The 24,269-nt window shown below is 42.3% G+C and overlaps 1 protein-coding gene and 1 long non-coding RNA gene across 2 annotated transcripts in view; one reads left to right on the top strand and one right to left on the bottom strand.

Annotated features, from left to right (window-relative positions):
* Nucleotides 1–24,269, top strand: part of EDARADD (EDAR associated via death domain) — a 55,619-nt gene that overhangs the window by 6,082 nt on the left and 25,268 nt on the right. Inside the window, exons 2-4 of the mRNA XM_037510383.2 lie at nt 3,711–3,769; nt 10,670–10,709; nt 16,564–16,622. Coding sequence (XP_037366280.1) covers nt 3,711–3,769; nt 10,670–10,709; nt 16,564–16,622 — 158 coding nt within the window. The remainder of the gene's footprint in view (nt 1–3,710; nt 3,770–10,669; nt 10,710–16,563; nt 16,623–24,269) is intronic.
* Nucleotides 5,493–20,300, bottom strand: LOC119244579 (uncharacterized). Its single transcript, XR_005125084.2, has 4 exons — nt 20,100–20,300; nt 13,680–13,780; nt 7,316–7,375; nt 5,493–5,696 (listed from the first exon to the last, which is right to left on the bottom strand). It is a non-coding gene; the product is annotated as an uncharacterized LOC119244579 (long non-coding RNA).

Here is a 24,269-nt window from a genome sequence, read left to right as displayed (position 1 = left end):
CATTCAAGTGAAAATAGCAAAAGACCTGAAAGTGTCTTTAGTTCTAGTTCTAATCATCTTGCCTTTCCTGATTGCCCTCTTTGCTGTCATGCTTCAGAAGACAAAAAACTTGAGTTCTCTGTGTCCTCCTCATCTTAAGTTCCATTTAAGTTGAGCCAAGAGAAATTCGACCCATGTTGCTTCAGACCCATGTTGCTGCTGCCTGTCCCTCCTGTCACCTCATAGCCTCAGAGACATATTGGTTATATCACCAAGTTGGGTCACATTCCAAGGAGAGTGGAAGTTCCTTCAGCCTGCTGGTTCGCAAGCCTGTCTTGACTAGAATGGTGATGATTGGCTAAGTATGGGAACAAGTGACCAGGGTCCCCCTCAAATTACAAAGGAAAAACCTGAAGCTGCACATGGTTATATGAGTTACCCAAGGTCATACTGCTAGGTTTGCCCAAGGTCACACCATTAGACTTGTTCAAGGTCAGACACTAACTCTCAGTAGCATGCTGGGATCCAGAGCCCGGTGTTCTTTCCTTTTAACTGTCCTCTTTGCATCCTCAGTGCTTTTCATGTAATTCCACCTTTTCTAGCAATCTCTTCCATTTTTCCTCCTCTTTATCTCCTTTCCTTTCCATACTAATTTTTCTGCAGGACTGACTTATCATAGAATGGGCAGTATCTGCACAGGATGCCGTGAAGGTCATTTAGAAACCCCTTCTCTCCTTGCACGCTAGCACTCCATGCCCTTCACAGCCCATTGACCAGAAACTTCATTATTATTGACAATTCATTGTTGTTAAAATACCACACCACTGGTTGGAGGAATGTTTTAAAGCACAGCTAGCCTTGAACAACATGGGTTTGAACTGCAAGGGTCCACTTATACATGGATTGTTTTTGTAAATGGTATAACCTCAGGTATCAAACATATAGTAAATGGTATAACCTTAGGTATCAAACATATAGTACAGGTCTGTTAATAATATGCTCTCTCTTCTTTATGATTTTCATTTCTCTAGCTATCTTTATTGTAAGATAAATATAATACAACATGCAAAATATGTTCTCATATTTATGATTTTGGTAAGGCAGTGAATTGATATAACCATCAATAGCAGGCAGTGAATTAAATTTCAGGAGAATCTAAAGTTGTATGTGGGTTGCTAACTACACAGGTGGGTTAGTGCTCCTAAGCTCCATGTTATTCAAGGGTCAACTATATTGTCGCCCACTTTATCAAAAAGAAATAGTTGAGATAAGGCTGTGATAGAAGGAGGCAAGAAGGGACTTGAGGCTACTTGGTGGTGGCTTCTACCACCCTCTCCCCAGTCAGGAACTAGAATGTCAGAAGGATGGAAAGAAAAAACCCAGAAAAGTAAATGCAGGTGTGTCTGGCTAGACTTGTTCGAAGTGCACTAGTCATGTTCTTTGTCATCTCTAGGCCTTTGCCTATGCGGTTCCCTCTGCTTCAAATGCTTTTCCTTCCCCTGTCCCTTCCTGCAGCTAACTTCAATGCATCCTTCTGGAATCAGATATCGATTCCTCTGTAGGCTTTTCTGAACCCCACTGCCACTCCCCCGGTGTTGGGCATGTGCTCTTCCTATGTGCTTCTACTATGTTCTGAACATACACTGTCTTAACACTAAATGCTCTGTGTTATAATTGCTGTCACCTGGGGAGCAGGAGTTCTGCAAACTCAGGATGGAGTTAGCAAAAACAATTTTTTTTTAATGAGTTGAAATCCAAATCCAAGTCCATATTCCACTGACCAGCAGAAAATGTCATTACAGTCAAAATCAGGGCCCTGGCCTTCTTGTTAGGGTCACACAGGAATCTGAAAAGATGATGCTTAGACAACTAGTTTTTAGTGCCTCCGGAAACCCTGGGGCCCGGGATTAGTCCACTCTGTGCATCCTTATGTGGTATTGCCACTCTGGACTCTGCCAGGACCAGGCACAGGCCCCATTCATGCAGATATAGATACCTATCTCCTGCTCCCTGAGAGGATACCAGCAATAGATTCTCCATTTCCCCCACTGCTCTGGGCCCCTTGTTTAGACTCTCCAGTGACTACTGACAGTCATCAGACAGAGATGTTCACATTTCTTCTCCTTTAGGTGTTTTCAACACCTTTGAGACAAAGAAATAGGAAATGCCCCAGGCACATTCTCAGAAGAGAAATATCTAGGGAGAACAAACACAAATGATTACCTTAATCAGTCATCCGGCCATGCTTGTTTGGATCCCCAAAGTCCTTCCCAGGACTTAGTATGTGGTCCATGGTATGTACTTGTAGTGCAGGCAGGCAGGAGGGCAGAGCGGGCAGAGTCCCAGAGCCCTCAGTGGCTTTTTCAGGCTTTTAATGATCTTTCTACAACACTTGTAGTGAGGCAGCCAGGTGCAGGATAGGCAAGGGAAGCTGGGGACGGAGAGGCTGACAGGCCTCTGGGCTCTCCAGCAATCTCCTGTGGTCTCTCTGCCACTCTTTGCCAGACCATCTTCTGCCACACTTACATGCTCAGTCTCATAGCTCAGGTGTGCCTACCTATGCATGCCCACACCATACTCAGGTGTTCACCATCAGGCGTGCATACCCGAGCCCACATTCCCAAATGCCTCCTGCATTCAAGGCCACAGGTGATAGCCATGGAGGCCAACGGTGCAAAAGCCTGAGCAATCCTCATTTACCCTACAGTGCTTACTGAGGATTTGGGGTGAATAATGCAAGTTGAATCTTGGCTGCCCCAAGGCTACCACTTAGGGTTTTACAGGTTGTGCACTCAATCTTGGTTATTTATTAAGGCAGTTTGCTTAATTAGTAAGAAAAAATGTCTTATAAAGTGTGCTGGAGAGTGTTTTGTAAGGGGCAGTATTTTTCTAATTTGTGCAAAGTCATAAGAGTTAGTGATGGCTCTGACTGAGGTCAACACCTTTTTTCTAAATTTCTTCATTAAATTCCATAATGCAGCGAGTGCAGAAACATAAACAATATGGAGAACTCAAAATCACTGTGAAGTATTTTTGACTTTATTAATTGAATACAAGAATGACATCTAGGGCCTCTCTGGTGACACAAGGGGTTAAGTCCCAGCACTATGAAGCTATCGCAGCCACTGCCGGTAACCCACATGGCACAGCAGACTTCTGTCTTTCCCACTGCTCACCTCAGCAGTGTGTTTTAGTCACTACACCTGTTCTGTTCCCCTCTCTGTCTCTGGTTAATCCTTTCATTCCCCTTCAACTCTGGCCTGTACCCAAGTTCTTGTATGCATAAATAAATAAATCTTTAAAAAAAAAAAGTGACATCTAGAAGCTTCATCTTTTCAGGTGTAAATTCACATGAATTGCAGATGAGTAGGAAGGAAGTAAAGAAGGAGAAATCAGATTTAAATCATTGCTGCTCAAAGTTATAATCAAAAACAATATGCAAAAGTCATTAATATGTCTGCATAACTTGGTAGCTATTTGTGGCTGTTTATAAGTAAACTGTTCCAAAATCTAGTGGTTTTTAAAAATAAAGTTTGTCTTCATCTCTTTTTGATGCAATTTGAATCCACACTCCTTATTTTGTCTCCACTAATGATTAAAAGTAAGTTTTCCTCCAACCTGACTAGGTAGCTTGTATCAATATGGAGACAATTATCAAAGGACACATTTGTACTTTTAAATTTAAAAACAAACAAACAAACACAACTTTCCCTTTGTTTTTGTTTTTACAGATCATGTGGCCAAGGAGCCTGTGGAAGACACAGACCCTAGCACTTTATCCTTCAACATGGTAGGTTTCAAGTTTGACCTTCATGGAGATGTGTATGGTCAGGAATGGATACAGTGCAGGTTTTCTATGATCCTGCAGACAGGGTAAAGGAGGAGTCAGAGTCCTCAGTGGTTTTGCAGGTTTTTATTGGGATTACCAGGTACTCGGCAGGCAGGGGGCTGGGGGGCTGGGAGGCCTGCCAGCCTCCCAGCCCCCAGCAGGTCTTCACTCTGGGCTCTCCGGCCTTCTCTTGGTTTCTGCATCTCTTGCTTCTCTTGCTTCTCTCTCGGCTTCTGTTTGTACTTGGCTTCTTTTTTGGCTTCTGCTGGTGTCCCCATGATACCACCCTTAAAAGCACAGTCTCAGCCCAGGTGAATCCCATCTACCTATGCCCACACCCTACTCCAGGTGCCCGCCATCAGGCATGCATTCAAGACCACAAGGATCCATCATCTATCCTGATGGCGGGAGGGCAGAAAAGCCTGACATTTTTTCTTACCCTACAGTCCACCCCCTCAGGGTTTTCTGCCATACAATCTACATATATACAATTTTCTTAGCAAACATAAACAATGCAGCCATGGCCCACAAAAGCAAATACATCACAATATAACAACAAAATACAACAGAACACAAATAAGTCCAAGCAGGGCACCAACCTAGTGGCAAAAGACAATTATTGGTACCCAGCAGATGAGCCACCAAATCTGCTGCCGAAGGCACTGCTCATACGAGGGAGGGGAACCACTCACGGCATCTACTATATCACACCAGGAACCTTCAGGCTTCCTGGCCTTCTCTGGCTGTAGTCTCGGCTACAAGCCACACACCGCATCCACCCCCAGGATGCACTCACTCTGGGATTGGCGATTCTATTCTGTTGGGGGTAATCGCCAACCCTCAGGGTTTCTGTCTGCAGTCGCTCCAACACTCGGCCTTCATAGCCACCCATGCGACTCGCAGACCCCTGCACTCAAGCCAACCCACTGCACAAGCACATGGGTCGGGGATCCAGACTCTACATTCAGCTTGGGCTCCACCCCAAGCCACGTTCCCCACCTGTCCCCCAAGGACGGGTTCCTCAGCTCCTCACCCTCACCCAAGAATGAGCAGGGCATCACCCACAGGTGATTTTACGAGACTCACTGGTCTTCAGCATACTCAGGCTGCTTAACAGCCACTCAGGGCTTCTCAAACTTAGCATCAGCACCAGCTTTTGCCTTCTCAGTTGGCTTTTCTCCTCCGCCTGGCTGCTGGGCATACACAGGCTGCTTTTGGCCATCCCGCTGGCCACCCCCAGATTCCCAAAAGAGCATTACCTGCCAAGGTCCTCTGCCTTCTGGCGGGATTGTCAGTCCAAGTCCATCAGTCCAAATCTGTTGGCCTCTCCCTGCATCGCACTGGCGAGCTCCGAATCGTGGTCCTCTCTTTGCCAATGATTCTTGCTGCCTCAGGGGTCGTTGGCTGGTCCTCTCAGGTGTCTCCTTTACGCGAGGTCTCGTCCTGCAGCACCGGACCTTGTCCCTCTCCTGTGCCACCATAACGCCTCCAGTGTTGTCACAGCCAAACACAGTCTGTTACTCCTTAGTCCCTCCAGGTCTTTGGAGGGCTCCATACCCATCTGCACGGATCATCTTGCCGACTTATGCCAATTGTAGGGTCAGGAAAGGACACAGTGCAGGTTTTCTATGATCCAGCAGACCAGGTAAAGGAGGAGTCAGAGTCCTCAGTGGTTTTGCAGGCTTTTATTAGGATTACCAGGTACACGGCAGGCAGGGGCGCTGGGGGGCTGGGAGGCTGGCAGGCTGGCAGGCCTCCCAGCCCTCAGCAGGTCTTCACTATGGGCTCTCCGGCCTTCTCTTGGTCTCTGCTTCTCTTGCTTCTCTCTCGGCTTCTGTTAGTACTTGTCTTCTTTTTCGGCTTGTACTGGTGTCCCTGTGACGCCGCCCTTAAAAGCACAGTCTTAGCCCAAGTGAATCCCATCTACCTCTGCCCACACTCTACTCCAGGTGCCCGCCATCAGGCATGCATTCAGGACCGCAAGGATCCATCATCTATCCTGATGGCGGGAGGGCAGAAAAGCCCGACATTTTTCCTTACCCTACAGGATGACTCTTATTTTTGTTTGTTTCTCTTTTGTTATTATTTCACATTCTCATTGCTCAGTAATTACATGAAGATCAGAAATCCCAAAATGATATTTTCCCGAGATAAATTTTTTTCACCATGGTATTCTCTATGACATAATAAACTTTGGGTTTCTCTAGGCTGAAAATAGTATTAGACTGTTCTTGTTATATACACACCAGAAGTGATTTTCATAGATCATGTAAGATCTTTGTCTACTTGTCTGTTTTTGATACTATCTATTTCTGATTTCCCCATCTTCAAAATATCTTCAAAATATCTGTGAAATTGGAGGGGAAAACTAGGACTAGCTTACAATACCCTAACACTGCCTACATGCCAGCAGGGCACAGATTATTTGATTTATCTCCACTATCACCTTTAATCCCTATGACAAGCCTGTAAGGTAGGTGCTGCCCATTTGACAGATGAATAAATGAGTCACAGGGGATGAGATAAGTTATCCCACTTGGAAACAGCCAAGATGGGATTCAAACTCAGCTGCTGGCTAAGTCCCTGCCCACTCCACCCCCACTGCAGCCATGGAGGCACAGCTGCTGCTTTAAGCTTTACCAGAGATATCACATACATTTTTTCATCTTCCAGATAACCTGTGAGATAGTGGGACAGATATTTTTACCCCCATTGTACAGATGAGAAAATGGAGGTCAACTGAAGAGGAGCCCTGTTCTACTACACATATTGCCTCTTATATAAGATCAAATAAATGCCTTTAACAACATTACATGTGTTCCTATGCATAGAGTGTGAGACACATAGCTTTTTCAAAGTATTTTGAGGATATGATCTATTGAGTCATGAAGCATTCTGATTAACTAATTTAGCTTAGCCTGACATAAAATACACTTAACAATACATTTCAGTGTCTGTAAGCCTTTCGTCTCGAGCTTTGTCTTTAAACCTCAAGTGCGTAACTGAGGAAGTAGACAAGCACTTCAAAAGAGCCTGATAAGTGTATTAGTGTAGGAGTAGATCTTGAAAACTTGAGGTGTTTGTTCTGTGACCTTTAGTTTCCACTGCACAGTTTGATTAGTATGGACAGTGTAGGGTTCAAGCTTTGATGCACGAAAGTTAATTTGAAAAAGTCCCCTGTCTCTGAATTCTCATACAGACAATGCAGGAGGCCGCTGTGATCATTTCCTATTCTTCCCTCTAAAGTCTTTGGTTTCTATGAAGTTCACTCTCTCCTTTCCCTGCCCACTGCCCCACCTGTGATTCTCTTGGTTTCCCACTCACTTCCCTGACACCAGGTCTCCTTCCTGTGGATCATTTCTTCCTCTCCCCTTGGGTCTCTAATCATTTCTCTAGTTGGGGGATTTCCCTACACCTTCCCTGGATCAGTTTGCTAGAGCTGCTGTAACAAGCTGCTGTAACAAAGTCCCACCTACTTGGTGACTTAAACGACAGAAACATACTCACAGTTCTGGAGATTAGAAATCTGAAGTCCAAGTGTCTGCTGGGCCATGCTTCCCATGAAACCTGTAGGGAAGAACATTTTCTTGTCTTTTCTACCTTTTGGTGGTTGTCAGCAATCTTTGCTGTTCCTTGGCCTGTACCTGCATCACTCCATTGTCTCCCTGCGTTGCCACATGCATATCCTTTCCCTCTGAGTGTGTGTCTTGGTATTTCCTCTAAGGAGAGTCATATTGGTCTAAGGTCCTCCTCTACTCTAGATGGCCTCATCTTAACTAAGTACATCTATACAGATCCTATTCCTTTTTTAAAAGTTATTTATTTATATATATTTTACATCATTGTTCATTTTTTTTTACAGTGTTTGCTTTCATTTCTCAGGTGTAGTCCCTATAGAATTTCCGCCACCAATTCACCTGTGCACCTATTTTACTTCCTTGTTAGTGTTTTGACAGTATAGGGTTCCCCCCTCAGGTATAGTTGCAGTAGCCTTCCCCCCACCAAAGCTCCCATAGTCCTCCACCATAGTCCATTGTGCTCTCCCCTGTCCCTGTACACATCCCGTTCTCTCTCCTCTCCCTCTCTGGATGCCTCAGATATATGCTCACCTTTTAAGAGTTGGCCCTAAAGTCTTTGACCCTTTGTTTGGTTTCTCTATACTCCACATGTACGTGTCACCATCTGGTATTTATCTTTCTCTTTCTGGATTATTTCACTGAGCATAATTCCTTCCAGTTCCATCCATTTTGCTGCAAATGACATGAGTTTGCCTTTTTTGATTTGCTGAGTAATATTCCATTGTGTATATATGCCACATCTTGATCCACATCTTGACCCTATTTCCAAATGAGGTCTCATTTTGAGGCACTGGGGGTTATGGCTTCAACATATCTTTCAGGGGAAACACAGTTCAACTCATAATATTGTTGCTGCTTCCAGGATTAACTATATACAAGTGACCCCTGCTTTTTAAAGTTCACATTACTCCTCTTTGCTTTTGTGAAAGACCTACATTAGTCTCTGTTTTCACTAGCTGAAAAAAAATTTCAAAGATAATTTTCATTTTTCTAGCAAAAGGGAAAAATCTGAAACAGCAATAAGCCTTTTTTTCTTTTTAAATTTTTTGCAGTAGGCATTCCAGAGCAGCACGCACCTCAAGCAAAGCGCGCCACCGCCATGCTCTTTCCCTGAGAACTACTTTTTGCAGGCTCTGCATTTCTCCTATTATTCCTGCTTTTACTGTATGCTAGTATTATTTTAGGTTCTCTGTTATTTGGTATGATTTTAGGTCTGTGAGCACTTTTCCATATAAGTGAATCATAAGTGTTTCTTTACTTTATGCTATTTCGGTTTACAAAAAGCCTTCATAGGAGCGCTTTACTTCTGGATAGCAGGGGAAACCTGTACTCCTTGATATGGCAGATGAAGCCCTCTATGAAGACCTTTTTTCATGGTCCCCCGATGAGCCAGGTGTGGGTATCTATTTGCTTTTCCTCAAATATCCCATGCCCTCTTACCTTCTTAAGGTACTGTTAGCTCTCATCCCTCTTACAAGGAAAATCTCCCTGTCTCCTTTGTGAATGAGCTCCCACACGTCCTCTTACCCAAGGTCAAGCATCCTCTGATCTATGAAGCCTTCTTTGCCTTGTCTTGGGAGCTTCAGGTGCTCCCTTTTCCATAGTCCAGTCCCTACTTTTTATCAGACAGTGCTTGTTTGTTTGCTTGCCTGACTTTCTGCAAGACTATGGTGACCATCTTCTCATATGCAGAGCTGGGCACAAGACAGACGGCGATAGATGGCCCAGATACATGTTGAATGAGCCAAACTTCCTGCCATCCGAGAATGACACCTCACCTAAGTCCCTTTGCCTCACTTCCAGAGTTTCCATATAAACTGACCCCATCATTTCATAGTCAGCCCTGTCTTCCTCCTTCCACCACCCACATGCAGCTTTGCTTCAGGCCAACTGGTCTACACCTGCCACACTTCAGCCACCTGGCCTTGCACCTCTGTCACCAACACCTTCAATTACTATGCCCGTTCCTCTCAGCCTCCTGTAGGCTTAGTTCCTCTCCAGGAACCTGTGCTTGCTCCACTGTTTGTTCACCCATGCAGAATTTTGGTAGATGTTTAATTAATACTGCATCAGAATCTAGAGATGCAAAGAGTCATTGTCTCTTCTCTCAAAATCCTCAAGTGTCTAGCTGAGGAAATAGACAAGTACTTTAAAAAGAGCCTGGTAAGTATATTAGTGTAGGTATGCTTTCAATGTTTTGGAGAGAATATCAAGAAAGGTTTATCTTGGAGAAAAACTATTTGACTTTTAATTTCTGTCTGACTGATAATTGATTTCTTTTGTAGAAGGGCTTGGAGCATTCTAGAGTTCCTGAAACTTTACACCCCAGCTACAATGAAACTCCAAGGAAAGACATTTGAAACAAAATCTTTGCTTCCACATTTGTTTCTTTTTCTCCTCTGTCAGAGGAGGACATGCCTAAGACCTACAGGGGGGCAGTAGGAAGGTGCAGCTTTCTTCAGGATTTAGAATAGTGGACCAAAGGCCCACATACAATGGGGAGTGGGAACTAAGCAGAAGTGGGGGGACAGGACAGAGAAACTGGGCACACTCTCAATACCCTATGTAACTCTTCAGAGAATGACTACATTATTTAACTACATTTCTGGTCTAGCAATTTTTTAACCTGGAGGAAAGGTTTCCAGAACATTAGATAACCTGCATGTTTGTAGGTAGCAACAAAGAAGTAAGTGTGTAAGAGCTTTTGCTGTCTTGGAATCCCTCTAATAGCACTGTCATCAGTGAACGCATTGAGCTGTGCAGAGTTGAATGTAAACAAGTAACAATCAGAACATCTTTGCACAATCAATAGATAGTTAACCTTTCCTGTCCTGTCCTAGTCAACCCAGGACTGAGTTCTAAGTAGTGAGTAGAGTCCAGAACACATGCTTGTTGACCCAGATGAATATCACAGAAATGGTAAGAAGAAATGTGTTTATCCTCATAACTCATGAAACAAACACTCCTCAAGTTTGAACTGCAGGAAATAGAGAGGGAGACTAACACTGCAGAAAAGAGGAAATGTGGTTCAGTGGTCAGAGTTGAGGAAATTAGGGAGGCTTATTCTTGTTCCAACATTAACTTCTTGTCAACCTTGATTTCATATCTATAAATTGAGAATAAAAACAAACCCTGAGTCAGGTCTATTGAAAAGTCCAAGGTGAAACACAAGGTTTTAAATTAAAATCACGACTTTCCCAAAACAATGCTTTCTTTTTACTTTGATCTTATAATTAACTATCGTGTTTTTAAAATAACTGTCATCTTTTGTTGGTTTCTACAGTCAGACAAATATCCCATTCAAGATACAGGACTCCCTAAAGGTATGTACAGTTAATATGTCTACTTGAGCTTGTGATTATTTTAATATCTTGAACAAAGCACTAGTCAGAGTAATTTTTCATTATTTAAAGTTGTAAAACAGAAATGTACTGATCATTAGGGCATGGCTTCTCAATGGTTATCGCAGGCCATGAGTATTATTACAATCTATAAATTGTTTTACAACAAATGATGCATTAAACTCCTGTTTTGTTTTTTTTTTTTTTTTTTAACATTTATCAAATGAAGATAGCCAGGAGTCTGGGTTGCAAGTGAAAGACACCTAACTCAAATCAATTTCCCAAAGGGGGGGCGACTTACTGGTCTAGAGTGCTAGACCAGTATTATATAAAATGACGCTCCAGGCTCAGCCTCTCTATGTTGACTCTTTTCCAGTCAGGCTCCTCCCACACCATGGGAAAGATGATCACCAAGACCTCCGGCTTTACTTGGTGCCACTCAAAATGCTAGAGGACAGGGCCTTTCCTCAGGGCCCATAGCACAGTTTTAGAGACAATTGGGATTTGACCAATTTTTTTTAAAAAAGATTTATTTATTTATGCATACAAGAACTGGGGTACAAGCCAGAGGTGTGGAAGGTGAGAGGATTCACCAGAGACAGAGCGGAGAACAGAACAGGCAGACTGACTGAAATACACTGCTGAGGGGAGCAGCGGGCAAGTCAGGAGAGGTCTGCTGTGCCATGTGGGTTGCTCCCTGGCTGGGGTCAAACTCGTGCTGCAGAGGCTAAGTCCCTGCCCACTCCAACCCCATAGGTTGTGTCTTAACCCTTTGTGCAACCAGGGAGGCCCGGGATCTAAGCAATTTGATCATTTGTTTTTTTGAGGGAGGATGGGGGATTTTGGCCAGGTTGAGGTTGAGTTGGGGCGGGTATGAGGTCAGTTCCACCCAAACCATAGGAAAGAGGTTTCTGTTACTAGACAAAGGGGCAAGGTGTGCTTGTAATGTCCCAAAGCAAAACAAACACACAACAACAAAAAGCTGTCTTTTAACACAGACTAATGTTTTAAGCATAATGCAGACCCTAAAAGAGGCTAGGCTTAAATTAGCCTTTCTCATTTCCCAGAGAAATCTGCAACGCTATTTATGATGGAGGCTGAGCTGCTGGCTGCCACCTCTGTGCTCTGTAGACAACCCAGAGAGGAGGAGTGGGGTGAGGCGGGGGTGGGGACAATCAGATCAGACCAGCCTCAGAGATGGGAGAGGCCTCTGCTTCCTGGTGAGATAGAACTTCCCAGTACACTTAAATGTGGGTTTCCCCAGTTGTCTTCGTGGTGATGGGTGTCATAGGGTCACCAAATTGGAGGATTGTGGGCTCCCCTTACAGCCAAACTATGGTTGAATCTGAGGTTCTGCCAAGTCTCCCTTCCTCTCCACTCCCTGATTCACCAGAAGACTCACCAGATTCTCCCTGCTCCCTGAAATTAAACCAGTAGAGTTTCATTCTTCTTGTCTCCTGTGCATGTCCTGGGAGTGGCCGTGGTGTAGGGAAGAGAGAAAGCCAGGTTTGAGCCTAAATCCTGGCTGTACTAGGGGGATGCTTCTGGCAAGCTCACTTTTCTCACCCTCTCCATGAATGATTTCTAAGGGTTGTAAATTCCCCTAATCTATACTTCTCTAGTGCAGCTAGAAAAAGGGAGGTGTAAGGTTGGCATCCAGAAGCAGATGAGAGGCAGTCTTGGGTGGTGGTCCTTAGAAGCCAGTGTGAAGTAAAGAATCTCTGGCCAGTGTTTGAAATGCAGATTCTGGGCCCTGCTGCCCTGAAGTCATGATGTGGTGGGTCTGAGGTCTGGACCAGAAACCAGCATTTTAATTTGGACATGAGTGGTTGGGACACAGATCTCACGTTGAGAGTTTGTCCAAGAAGCTTTGAGGATTTGGTTTGCTTACCAGTGAACCCTGCAGAAGAGAGAACCAAATTGTGCCCCACTGCTGACTGAGTGGCCTTAGCAGATGACTTCACATCCCAGCTCTCAGTCTCCTGTCTGCAGCGTAGGGAGCCCACGTGGTGAAAGAATTCTAGTATCAGTGAAAGGAGCCTAGAACAGTGCCTGGCACATGTGAGCATCAGACAGGTGAAAAGAAGTCTTGCAAAAGAATCATGAAAAATCAATGCCCAGTATTGTCAAAAGTTTTCATAGCAGACTGACAAAAGTGGAACTTTTAGACAAAGAGAGACGGTGACACTGTCAATGCAATGTCATGGTTCAATCTAAAGTTTTTTTTGTACTCTTAAACGTGATTTCCTGTTTTGAAAGAAAATGATTGTTGCTCAGCAACCTGATAACTACAGTAACTGTCCTATTGGGTTTCTCCTAGAGTTTGAGTTTTACAAAATTCAAATTAAGATGGTGATGAGTTTACAAGTAACATGTGTAATTACAAGTAATTTCACATGAAAGCTATAATCTAGATCTTTTCTCTGTTCCTATACATGGGAAATAGTATTATTAAACCCATAATTTCTTATCTCCAAAGAAATACAGCATCCTATATGTAATGAAACATGTCCAGATGTTTAAAACCTACTCCTAACATTTGTGTTCAATAATGTAACAATTTAACATCTGCTAGTATTTTTTTTTAAATTTAACCATAATGGGGCCAGTATCACCATTAAACATTTATGATAATTTTCTCATTTGATTTTAGGGAAAGAACCTGTATGAATTAGTGAAAAGACTAGTAGATTTTAAAGTAGATAAAATTAACTATATTAAATACAAATTGGGTCTGACATTTATGTGAATTTGGAGAGGGGGCTACTTTATTTAATAGAGGAATCATTTATAATTAGCTTGAGCAATTTCCATATGGTTGTAATATGCATAAATTTTTAAAAATTTTAAATTTCTTAACTAAAAATTTTAAACTAAACTAAAAAAATTATTGAAGTAACATTGGTTTATTGGTTTATGATACTAGCCGCTCTGAGAATTAGTATGACTTACTTTTTGTGGTGAGGAATCATGTTTTGGTGTTATTCATAATTCTGTGGACTGCTTGTTAGATGCCAGATTTCCGGAGTCTCTGACAGTCCATATTTCTGAGTCTGGAATGGGAGTGAGAAATTTGCATTGTTAACAAGCAGCCCAAGTGATTCACATGCAGGAAGGCCTGGAGAAACATAAATCTAGGACCTCTACTGCTTTGGCTTAAAAAAGAACTTTAGTAAAAAAAAAAAAACAACAGGTCTTTAGCTTAATTTCTCAGATATTATTAAGGGGGGAAGTCCTTCATTCCATTCACAGTTACGTGAGGGGCAATGAAGATAGCCTCTTATTTGAAAAAAATCTAGCAAGCCAGCACATAATAGATGAATGAACGTAAAAAATAAGTAGATGAATCACTTTCTCTTGCAGTCTTAACTTTTTTTTTTTTAATTTTATTTATTTATTTATACAAGCACTGGGTACAGTCAGAAGCGCGGGAGGGCGAGAGAATTCACCAGAGCCAGAGCGGGGAGCAGAATAGGCAGAAGGACCTAAGTACACTGCTGAGGGAAGCAGCGGGCGGCAGGAGAGGTCTGCGTGCCATGTGAGACCCTCCTCCGGTGGCCGGGGAGCAGCCGGGGATCGATCTGGCGCTGCAGAGGCTGCGGGCAGCTTCGCAACCCAGCGCTCAACCGCTGCGCCATTGGGGAGGCCCCAGTCTTAACTTTTGAATGCTGAATTAAATGATTCTCTATTGAGACTTTTTAACTTCAAAAACGTAGGTGGCACTGAACATTTATTTCATAACATACTATATTTCTATCAATTTTCATGTTAGAGTGCAATGTTGAATTGCACCTGTCTGAGACTAACCTTCACCTGCTTCCACTACTAAGGAAATGCCTGGTGTAAGCTTTTATTGGAGGAGCCCTAATTTATGATGTGCCAGTTTGCAAATAATACCATCAGTAAGATTAAGTAAAATGTATAAATGAGGAGGAATATGTTGCCTCCAGAAGCCTAAGGGCTATAAGGCTTATATCTGCATTGTAGGTGCCAGGAGGTCAATAGCTATATATTGCCAGTGTGAGGGATGGAAAGGCCTTTGGGTCATCAAACAATTTTTAGAAATTTAAACAAGGTGGCAGGACCTTGGACTCTGTGTGGGGCACTGGATGTCCCTTTCCTCTGAGCTCATTTGAGACCACGGGTGTGACTAGGCTGAGTGTGTCAAATGAATGTCCTCAGATCAGGATGTCATCTGTGTAATGTCACATGGAAAAAAACTGGATGCAGTAAAGATCTTGCCTGCAAAGACAATGTGCTATGACAAGGGTGTTAGGTCCCCCATGGTAGCCTGGTCACGAGATATGGTGTCCCTTTATTCATGAAAGCACACTGTGATTAAGAGGCTGTTGAAATAGTGACGAGTGTGATAGAATATATTAGTGATAGAATATATTAGCCAAATATGTCATAGCAAAATATTTACTAGATGCTGATACTGGGTATCTGCAACTATAATAATAATATTGGGTATGGAGGTCTTAATGGTACGAGCATTGCATTAAAGACTGCAGTAATGTGGGCCTCCCTGGTGGCACAAGGGATTAAGCACTGCACTCTGAAGCAATCTGTGGCCTCTGCAGCACAAGTTCGATCCCCAACCTGCCAGGGAACAACGCACATGGCACAGCAGACCTCTCCTGACTCGCCCACTGCTTCCCTCAGCAGTGTACTTTGGTCAATCTGCCTGTTCTGTTCCCCACTCTGTCTCTGGTGAATCCTTTCACACACACACACCCCCACACATCTCTGACCTGTACCCCAGTTCTTGTATACATGAAGAAATCTTAAAAAAAAAAAAAGAGGTCCTCCCCGGTGGTGCAGCGGTTGAGCGCTGGCTTGCGAAGCTGCCCGCAGCCTCTGCAGTGCGGGTTCGATCCCCGGCTGCCAGACGAGGGTCCCACATGGCGCAACAGACCTCTCCTGCCGCCCACTGCTCCCCTTAGCAGTGTACTTCAGTCCTTCTGCCTGTTCTGTTCCCCGCTCTGGCTCTGGTGAATTCTCTCACCCTCCCGGCCTACTGACTGTACCCAATGCTTGTATAAATAAATAAATAAAATCTTAAAAAAAAAAATACATTAAAAAAAAAAAAAGACTACAGTAATGTACCATGAGGCACCATTCATTTTCTTTCAGGCTTAAGAACAGGCCAGATTAGGATGGCAAATAGAGAAGCAAAGGAGATAATCACCCCTTCACTAGTCAGGTCTCATATAATAAATTTTGAACTTTGAAAGTCTTGTTTAATTGACATTGGGCCCTGTTAATTACTTTAATGGGGGGAGCTATGGGTCCCATTGTCTAGTTAATTCCTCTCTGCTACACATTTAATTTACCATTAATTTATTGAACCAGTGTGCCCATGCCCATTATGGGGTACTCTAGGGCAATGGCCGCTATAGCCATGGGAAATTTAGGCAAAACAATAGTTCTGATGGTGAGACATGCCTATTTGTTTTCTATTTGGGAACTCCCCTAATATTATGGGGATACCATGTTGACCTTTAGTGCATCTCCAGATATAACTGTAATTTGAACCCCAGTACTGATCAAGTCCATGAGGTTTGCAATTCATACATTTCAGCAGACATTAAAGTTTATGCAGAACCTTATAGGGTGTGGAGGCAGTCCCCTTATCTTTGTGTAAATTATTTCAACAAATGTTGGATTTCTAGTCGGGTCATATTGTGGACCTCTGATCAGTTCTTTATTCTTTTTCTTTTGTTTCCTCCTCTGATTCAGGTTTCTATTTTTTTCTCCCATTCTTACTCCCCTTTCCTTCACAGAGTATGTGCTTTCTTTATCAAGGTTTGTGCCTTTTCTTTTTTTTTCCTAGCTGAGGAGTGTGATCCAATTACTTTGCCCTGCCCAACAAATTCTGATGTGCAACATCAGGTAAGAATAATTTCAATTATATATTTACCCTTAGGTACATACTAATCCAGCTAGAATTGTTTCAGAATTATCTTACAGAGATTTTACAAATAAAGAATAGGGTTTTTAAATATGATCTTTAAGCATCCCAGCAATGTAGCATTTCTATGCAACTTCTGTGACATCTAATTACTCTAATCCATTCTTAGAAATAATTTATCTATATGCCTCAAACAGAATGTTAGTGATTTATAAAGAAATGTTGCTTTCTTTTGCATGTAGTTAGTATGCTGTGGATGGGAACTTTTTTATAAAAAATTATTTATTTATGCATACAAGAACTGGGGTACAGGCCAGAGGTGTGGGGGGGTGAGAGGATTCACCAGAGACAGAGTGGGGAACAGAACAGGCAGACTGACTGAAATACACTGCCAGGGGAGCAGTGGGTGAGACAGAAGAGGTCTACTGCGCCATGTGGGTAGCTCCCTGGCTGGAGATCAAACTCAGTGCTGCAGTGGCTGCGGATACCTTCATAGGTTGCATCTTAACCCCTTGCACCACCAGGGAGGCTTGGGAACTTTTTTTTTTAAGCCACAACAAAAGTAGGCAGTTTTATAACATGTTAGTGATATTTTATAACTTTTACTTTTTTCAGATACCAGAAATCAAACTTTAACATTATTTCCATTGCTTTTTTCCAACAAGAAAAAAAAATTTAATGTTTTCTGATTATAAAAGGATGTTACTTTAAATTTTAGATAGGACAAAAATGTATCCTCCAAATTGAGAATTACCCATCATTCCACTGTTCCTTTTTTAAGATACATCCTTCCAGATGCTTCTTTGGATTACTGGGTGCTTCAGTTACTTCTTATTCAGTTAATTTCATTTCACTCACTCAAAGCTCATTAGCAAAATTGCACAATACCTCAACATTTGCTAAACTATATTTAGAGCATTAAATATTTCAAGAAGCATGTCTTGCCCTTGGATCCATCATGCTCCTTCCATAACTCCAACTTAATTTTTAACAAGACAACTTTGAAGTTTCGTGTAGTCTTGCTTTTACAACATCCGTTTGTAATAAATCATTAATAATGATTATTTGGGGATAGTCATTTTTGTAATAAAGTAAAGCTACAAAATGGATGATAAAGCAAGCAATTTTAATTATAAACACAGCTCCTCTGAAAACTGCTATTGGTGTTGCCTTTAATTTTCATTTGGGGGTATTCATTTAACCCATTGTGAATCACATACTCATTCTTCCAGATACTCCACATTTTTCTTAGAATTTCATTCTAATGATTGACTATAATAGTGACCAAATTTAAACTATTTTAATAAACCTAATGTACAATTGTTTTTTTCTCACAATTATTTATTTCTTTAGCAGAGTTTTGCCCCTCGAAATATTTTGTGACATGATATAGATTCCACTGAAGTTATAAAGATGCTTTATTGTTTGCTTGGTTTGCTATTAGGGGTTTTCCAAATTAGGTACAGAATCTACATTAGGATACTGTTTATCGTTTTTTTCTAAATTTAGTGTTTTAGTTCTAGCTATATCAAGTGAAGATTATTCTAAAAGATAAAAAGATATTTGACCACTGAAAACGGGTGGGGGAGGGGCAGTAAACCTTCTTGAGATTTCTTTTAAAATTCTGTTTTGAAGCAGAATGTCTTATAGTCCTTTAAAATATAGGGCTGTACTCAGCTACTGCTGCTGGTTATTTCTTTGTACAATCTCTAGGATTTGTTCTTACCACTAGATATCCAGAAAAATTCTTTGAACCAACTTGGCAGTTAGAACAAAGAAAACTCACTAGGGGAGAAATGTTTAAAAAAGAAAAAACAAACAAAACCTGTCCGCACTCCATTTTCTATAGCTCAGACGTTAAAAACAAGCTGAAAATATAATCTTCAGAATATTTAATATTTGTCACTTAGTGATTTTTATCATTTGAAATTAAAATCCACTTCTATGACTTATTTAAGGTGATTATTGAGAAACAGTGCTTATTGCCTTTCTATTTTTTTTTTTATTTTTTTGGTAAAGATTTATTTATTTATTTGTTTATTTATTTATTTATACAAGCACTGGGTATAGTCAGAAGCGCGGGAGGGTGAGAGAATTCACCAGAGCCAGTCGGGGAGCAGAGCAGGCAGACTGACGAAATACACTTCTGAGGGGAGCAGTGGGTGTGGCAGGAGAGGTCTGTTGCACCATGTGGGACCTACACCGGCGGCCGGGGATCGAACCGGCGCTGCAGAGGCTGCAGGCAGCTTTGCAGGCAGCTTTGCAGCCCAGCGCTAAACAACTGCGCCACCAGGGGAGGCCCTCTATTATTTTTTATTGCCTTTATTTTTTGACATCTTCCTTTTTATGTTTTGTTAACTTTTCCTTTCTATTGTCTTATGTGTTATATCTACTGATATTTGAAGGTTCTGCTAATGTTCGGGAGTGATAAACTATTTTTGTGACCTATTGGACAGTTGGATCTCAAACTTGTCTCCTTATGAGCCATGTTTTTACTCTCCTCTGCCTCCACATTATTTAACTTACGTGCATCAATGATTCTGATACACCCTACTCCCTCCCTGCAAATAGAAGGGATAAAGCGGCCAGGGGATAAATTCACCTATTCCATAGTAAGGTTGATGCATTTGTCATTTTAGTTTACATCAACATAAATCTACAGTTGAAGTTATTGTGAGTTGAGTCACAAATGTACCACTTCCCTTTCATCAGCCATAGCCTCCTGTCGCCCTACCCTTTTTGGCCATTCTTAGATAATCATAAGCCTGGCATATCACTTTGCACATCATAGGGGCATGGCACTTCGGCCATGGAAAGGGGTAGGGGTCCAGAGGGCTTCAAGTGGCTTTTCACATCATCTGGCACCAGAGGCAGTGACCAGAATCTTTGGGCATAGAATTTTAAAACACAGAAAGCACCTATCTGTGGCCCACAGAAAGCAGATTCAGGTTTTCTTACTGAAAGTTACTAGTGTCCACCTGTGATCTATTTAGATCAATGGTTCCGGGCCCTGACTGCACATTGGAATCATTTAGAGAACTTTTCTAAAATACCCATGCCTGGATCCCATCTTCCAGAGATTCTCACTGAAGAGGTCTGGGACAGGCTCCAAGCACTGACATTTCTTAAATGTCCCAGGATTCTTACTGTGCAGCCAGAGTGGGGAGGCGGGTCCAGACCATGTGCTCACAGGTAGGGGAATCATTTGACACACATTCTCCTATTTGCCACCAGGCACATCCCACTTAGCTAGCGTTGAACCGAGGCAACCTGGAAAGGGGTGGTCTAATCCTGGAGGCATGGTACAAGAGGAAAGTCTAAGCTGCTGGTGTAGAATGAGAGAGGGTTCTTTGACACCCCAAACCAGCTCTCCATCTTTTATGCCTAGTTATCCAAGGAACAAACATTGGGAAATGCTGGGGTAATATATTTCTGGATAAGACTCTAGGCTGTTTTACCTTTGCTCCTCATCAGATTGATGTGAATTTCTGATAGAGAGATTGGGCAGACTTCTGGGACTGTTAAGGTAGAAGAAGCTGTCTATATCATTTGGTCCATTTCTCACTTTGCAGATGTGAGAACAGAGACCCAGAGATATTTTTTCCTTTTTGGGTGCAATGATCATACTTCATGCACATTTGTTTCCTAGGGCTGCTGTAAACAAGGTCCCACAGACTGAGTGACTCAAACCACAATTGTTTATGGTGTCATAGATCTAGCGGCCACAAGTTTGAGATGAAGGTGTCATCAGGGTTGACTTCATGAGAGGGTTGTAAGGCATAACCTGTTGTCTGCCTCTCCCTGGTTTAAGTGGTTTGCAGGCAATTTTGGCATTCCTCAGCTTCTAGAAGAATCACTGAGCTCTCTGCCTCCATCATCTCATGGCATTCTCCCAGTAGGGGTATATCTCCAAATTTCCCCTTTTCATAAGGCGCCAGTCCTATTTGAATAGGACCTAATGACCTCATTTTAGCTTGATTGCTTCTCCAACAACCTTATTTCCAAACAAGGTCACATTCTGAGATATTGAAGTTAGGACTGGGCTGAGGGGGTACGGGGACACAATTCAACCTAGTATAGCATGCAGTGGGAGTTATTATGGCAGCATTTATCTTGAAATCTAAGACTCAGTAGGCATTTAATAAGTGGGATGGGTGGATGGCTGTATACCTCCTAACATCCTGGTAGTGTTTGTGTTGGCAGTTAATCCATGTCAGAAAACACAGACCCCAATTGTTTATATTCTTCTATGAGCAGAATGCCAGAACTTTCCCAGCCAACTAACCTTATCTCTTATGAATGAGTTTGCTTGTGAATAAGATTGATCATTCATTCTGTCTGTCTAGGTCATACTTATATCTTCTCCTGTGTGTTCTCTTTGTTCTGCTCCCCATCGGGAATAAGGCTGTATGCTTTACTCATCCTTCAGATCACAGTGTGTTTGGTGTGATAGGCACTCATTTCTTCTAAAAATGTTAAATATAACTGTGAAAAAAATCTTCTTTCTGCTCAATAATTACCTTCCCATAATGAAATGGGAATATAATGTTCTTATTAAAGTAAGAGGAGGTATATATGATTTCCTCATTTTTCCCTTTGCATGGGTGTAACCAATCTGTGCATAGTTGTAACCACACTATACAGACAATGCAATGTTTTCCTTTCTTAACACAGTATCATAAGCACTTTGTGTAAGGAGTTAATATGTAATCAAAAGACTAATGATTTTATAGCTCACATTTTTAAGACCAAGTGTTCTTCCAAGTACTTACCTGTATAAACTCATTTAATTTTCAAAATCACCCTATGGGGGATGTGCTATTATTGTGCCTATTTGACAGATACACACCAAAGTCCAGGAAAGTTTAACAGTTTGTTTAAGGTGACACAGCTACTGAGTAGTACAGCCAAGATTTGAATTCCCCAGGCAGTCTGGCTCCAGACTCCATGCTTCAGGGTGCTTCAGGGTACTTAGAGGTATGAACCTACTGGCCTCACTGCAGGCTACAGGGCTCTTAGACCTTGTAGACACCTAGTTCTGCCACTTAGTTGTGCCACCTTGAGTTAGTTACCTAACTTCTCTCAGTCATTGCCTCCTTTGCAAAAGAGGTCTCTTAGCACACAGTAGGTGCTCAACAAATACCTGCTACATTGAAATGAAATGAACTACATGCAGCACTTAAATCTCTCATTGAGTTCAAAGCTTCTTTCCTCACCTGCAAATCAAGTCTGACCTGAAATTTTAATGCCCAAAGGAAGGGTAGCTGGACTTAGTTCTCCTCCTCCTCACCATCAAGTTAATGCACTGTGAATTTAGCTGATATGGGCAAACACCACAGATGAACATTCCCATCTACCCCCAACAGCCAGCCCCACTTCCATCTCTCCCAATGGTACATCATGCACCTCTTGCCTTATAGCAGTTCCTTCAAAGTGACTCTGGTCCACTTGACCATGGAAATTTGCCCCGTCCCACCATGAAGGGACCCTCCGACTAACTTTTTGCACAAGTTACGGTCTCCCTGTGGCACACTGATTGGACCCGGAGTATCTACAGTTCAGCAGGCATCCATTGAGCATTGAGAGACCAGGCTCTTTCAAGCACTCCCAACAAGTCATGGTTTTGAAGCCCCCAGCACTTGTCTCGGGTGGGGCAGAGATCCACTTCTTTCTCCTTATGAGCAGCTGAAGGGGAGTGTCCATACTCTCACTTTTCCACTAGCTCCTTCAAAGGAACCTCTTCCTCTTATGTTCATTGAAGGTGGAGCTGGAACACGGGTTATAGCACCACTTTTGACTCCTTCTTAGCCAGTTCTTTGGAGTTTACCAGGGACCTAACTGAAATATATGCCATGGTGCTCAGCTTGGTGCCAGTCAAAGCTCTTAAGACACTAGGAAAATATTCCATTTCATATCTTGTTATGTTCTATGCCATAGTGTTACAAAGAGTTTCCCTTCTATCAGATTTAGAGATAGTTTCAGTCATTTTGCTGTTCTAAATACTGAACAGCAGAGTGTCAATACCTTCTTCCACCAGTCACCTCGCCATGTAAGGCTGCATATTTCTTAGTCCACATTGACATCTGTACTTACAGAGTAGGCTGCATAGGCCAGATTTCTAGTTTGTTCTTCCACTGAGCAAGAATATAAGAGCTTAAAGTCAAGTCCTACTGATAAATGCCACCAAATAAAAAATATGTTTTATCTGTTAAAAGCCTATCAACAGCTAATTGATTTCTTTGAAATTAAATCTTTCAAAAATAAAGTTCTACAGTATTTTACCCAGAGTTAGTAGGGGGAGACAAAGTGGGGGCACAGTAGGTTTTTGAGCTATGGAACTTCAAGCATGCTGGTATGTTGAAAATATTACAGAAAGAGTGCCTCCCTGATGGAGCAAGGGGTTAAGACACAGCACTATGAAGCTGTCCACAGCCACTGCAGCACGAATTCGATCCCCAGCCAGGGAGCTACACACATGGCACAGCAGACCTCTCCTGTCTCACCCACTGCTCCCTTCAGCAGTGTATTTAAGTCAATCTGCCTGTTCCATTCCCCATTCTGTCTCTGGTGAATCCTCTCACCCTCCCCACACCACTGGCCTGTACCCCAGCTCTTGTATGCATAAATAAATCTTTTAAAAAATTACAGAAAGTATATGGTGCCACAGATGGAAGTTCTCAGTCCACTGTAAGACACATTATTTTCATGATTGATATTCAACAAGAAAATGTGACTACTTTTGTTTCTTGTTTATTCACTAAAGAAACAGAAGTCTTTTCTTCCAAGGATACATGTTTTTTATGTTAGATGGGGCTCTTCTCCAGTCTCCTCAATCCTAAATTAGAGGGGTGGCTTGGCATTGCTAATCCCTGCAATTTAGAAAATGATTTTGGGCCTACACACCCAAATCAATAACTTGGCATCTTTAGAGCTAAAATATAAATCATGTTGTTCACTATTTCCCTTATTTTGTACAGGAGCCCTGAGACAGTTGATAAGTAGAGAGTGGGGGACGTGGGGCCTTGTCCAGCATTACCCCCACATTCCCATCTCTAATGCCCAACATTTCTGAGTCAGTAGCAGGTGACATTACCAGTTGCTTCTGGGTTCTTGTCTTGTCTCAATCTAGGGAGAAAATGTTATCAACCTAGTAGACTAGCACAGGTACAAGGAAGACAGTTGGCCAGTAGAAGGGCTGTTCTTTTCTTTGAATTGGACAGACATCATCAGCACAGTCCCATCCAGCAGCCTCTTTGCCTTGGTAGAGCCGCCAGCCTGCCAGACTCTGCAAACCTAAAGCAATTACATGCGTTGTTACAGCAGGGAACAGACCCAATCAGCCCTTGCCGTAGATGATATCTAGTGTGAGTCAGCCCAGCAGGCCCCTACTTGTTCTTCTTGATATGCAACAATCCTTTCAAGCTCCAACAAGATCTGTTTAATAGATTGGTGAGTACTTTACTTTGTTCTCTAAGGAAAAAATCAGATTGTTCTGGTTTTAGGAAATACTTGGTAGTTCTTTATTTCATTCCTAACATGAAGTTTAGAGAATGAGGAACTAGTGCTACTAGATAAAACCAGAAAACTTCTTAGTGCCCACACATGGCATTTTTAACTCTGGTGAGAGT

The sequence above is a fragment of the Talpa occidentalis genome, unplaced genomic scaffold, assembly GCF_014898055.3.
Source record: "Talpa occidentalis isolate TD23 unplaced genomic scaffold, MPIMG_talOcc4v2.1 talOcc4.14, whole genome shotgun sequence".
Classification (NCBI taxonomy): domain Eukaryota; kingdom Metazoa; phylum Chordata; class Mammalia; order Eulipotyphla; family Talpidae; genus Talpa; species Talpa occidentalis.
Note: the sequence above shows the minus strand (reverse complement) of the source record. Positions and strands in the feature narration are given on the sequence as shown.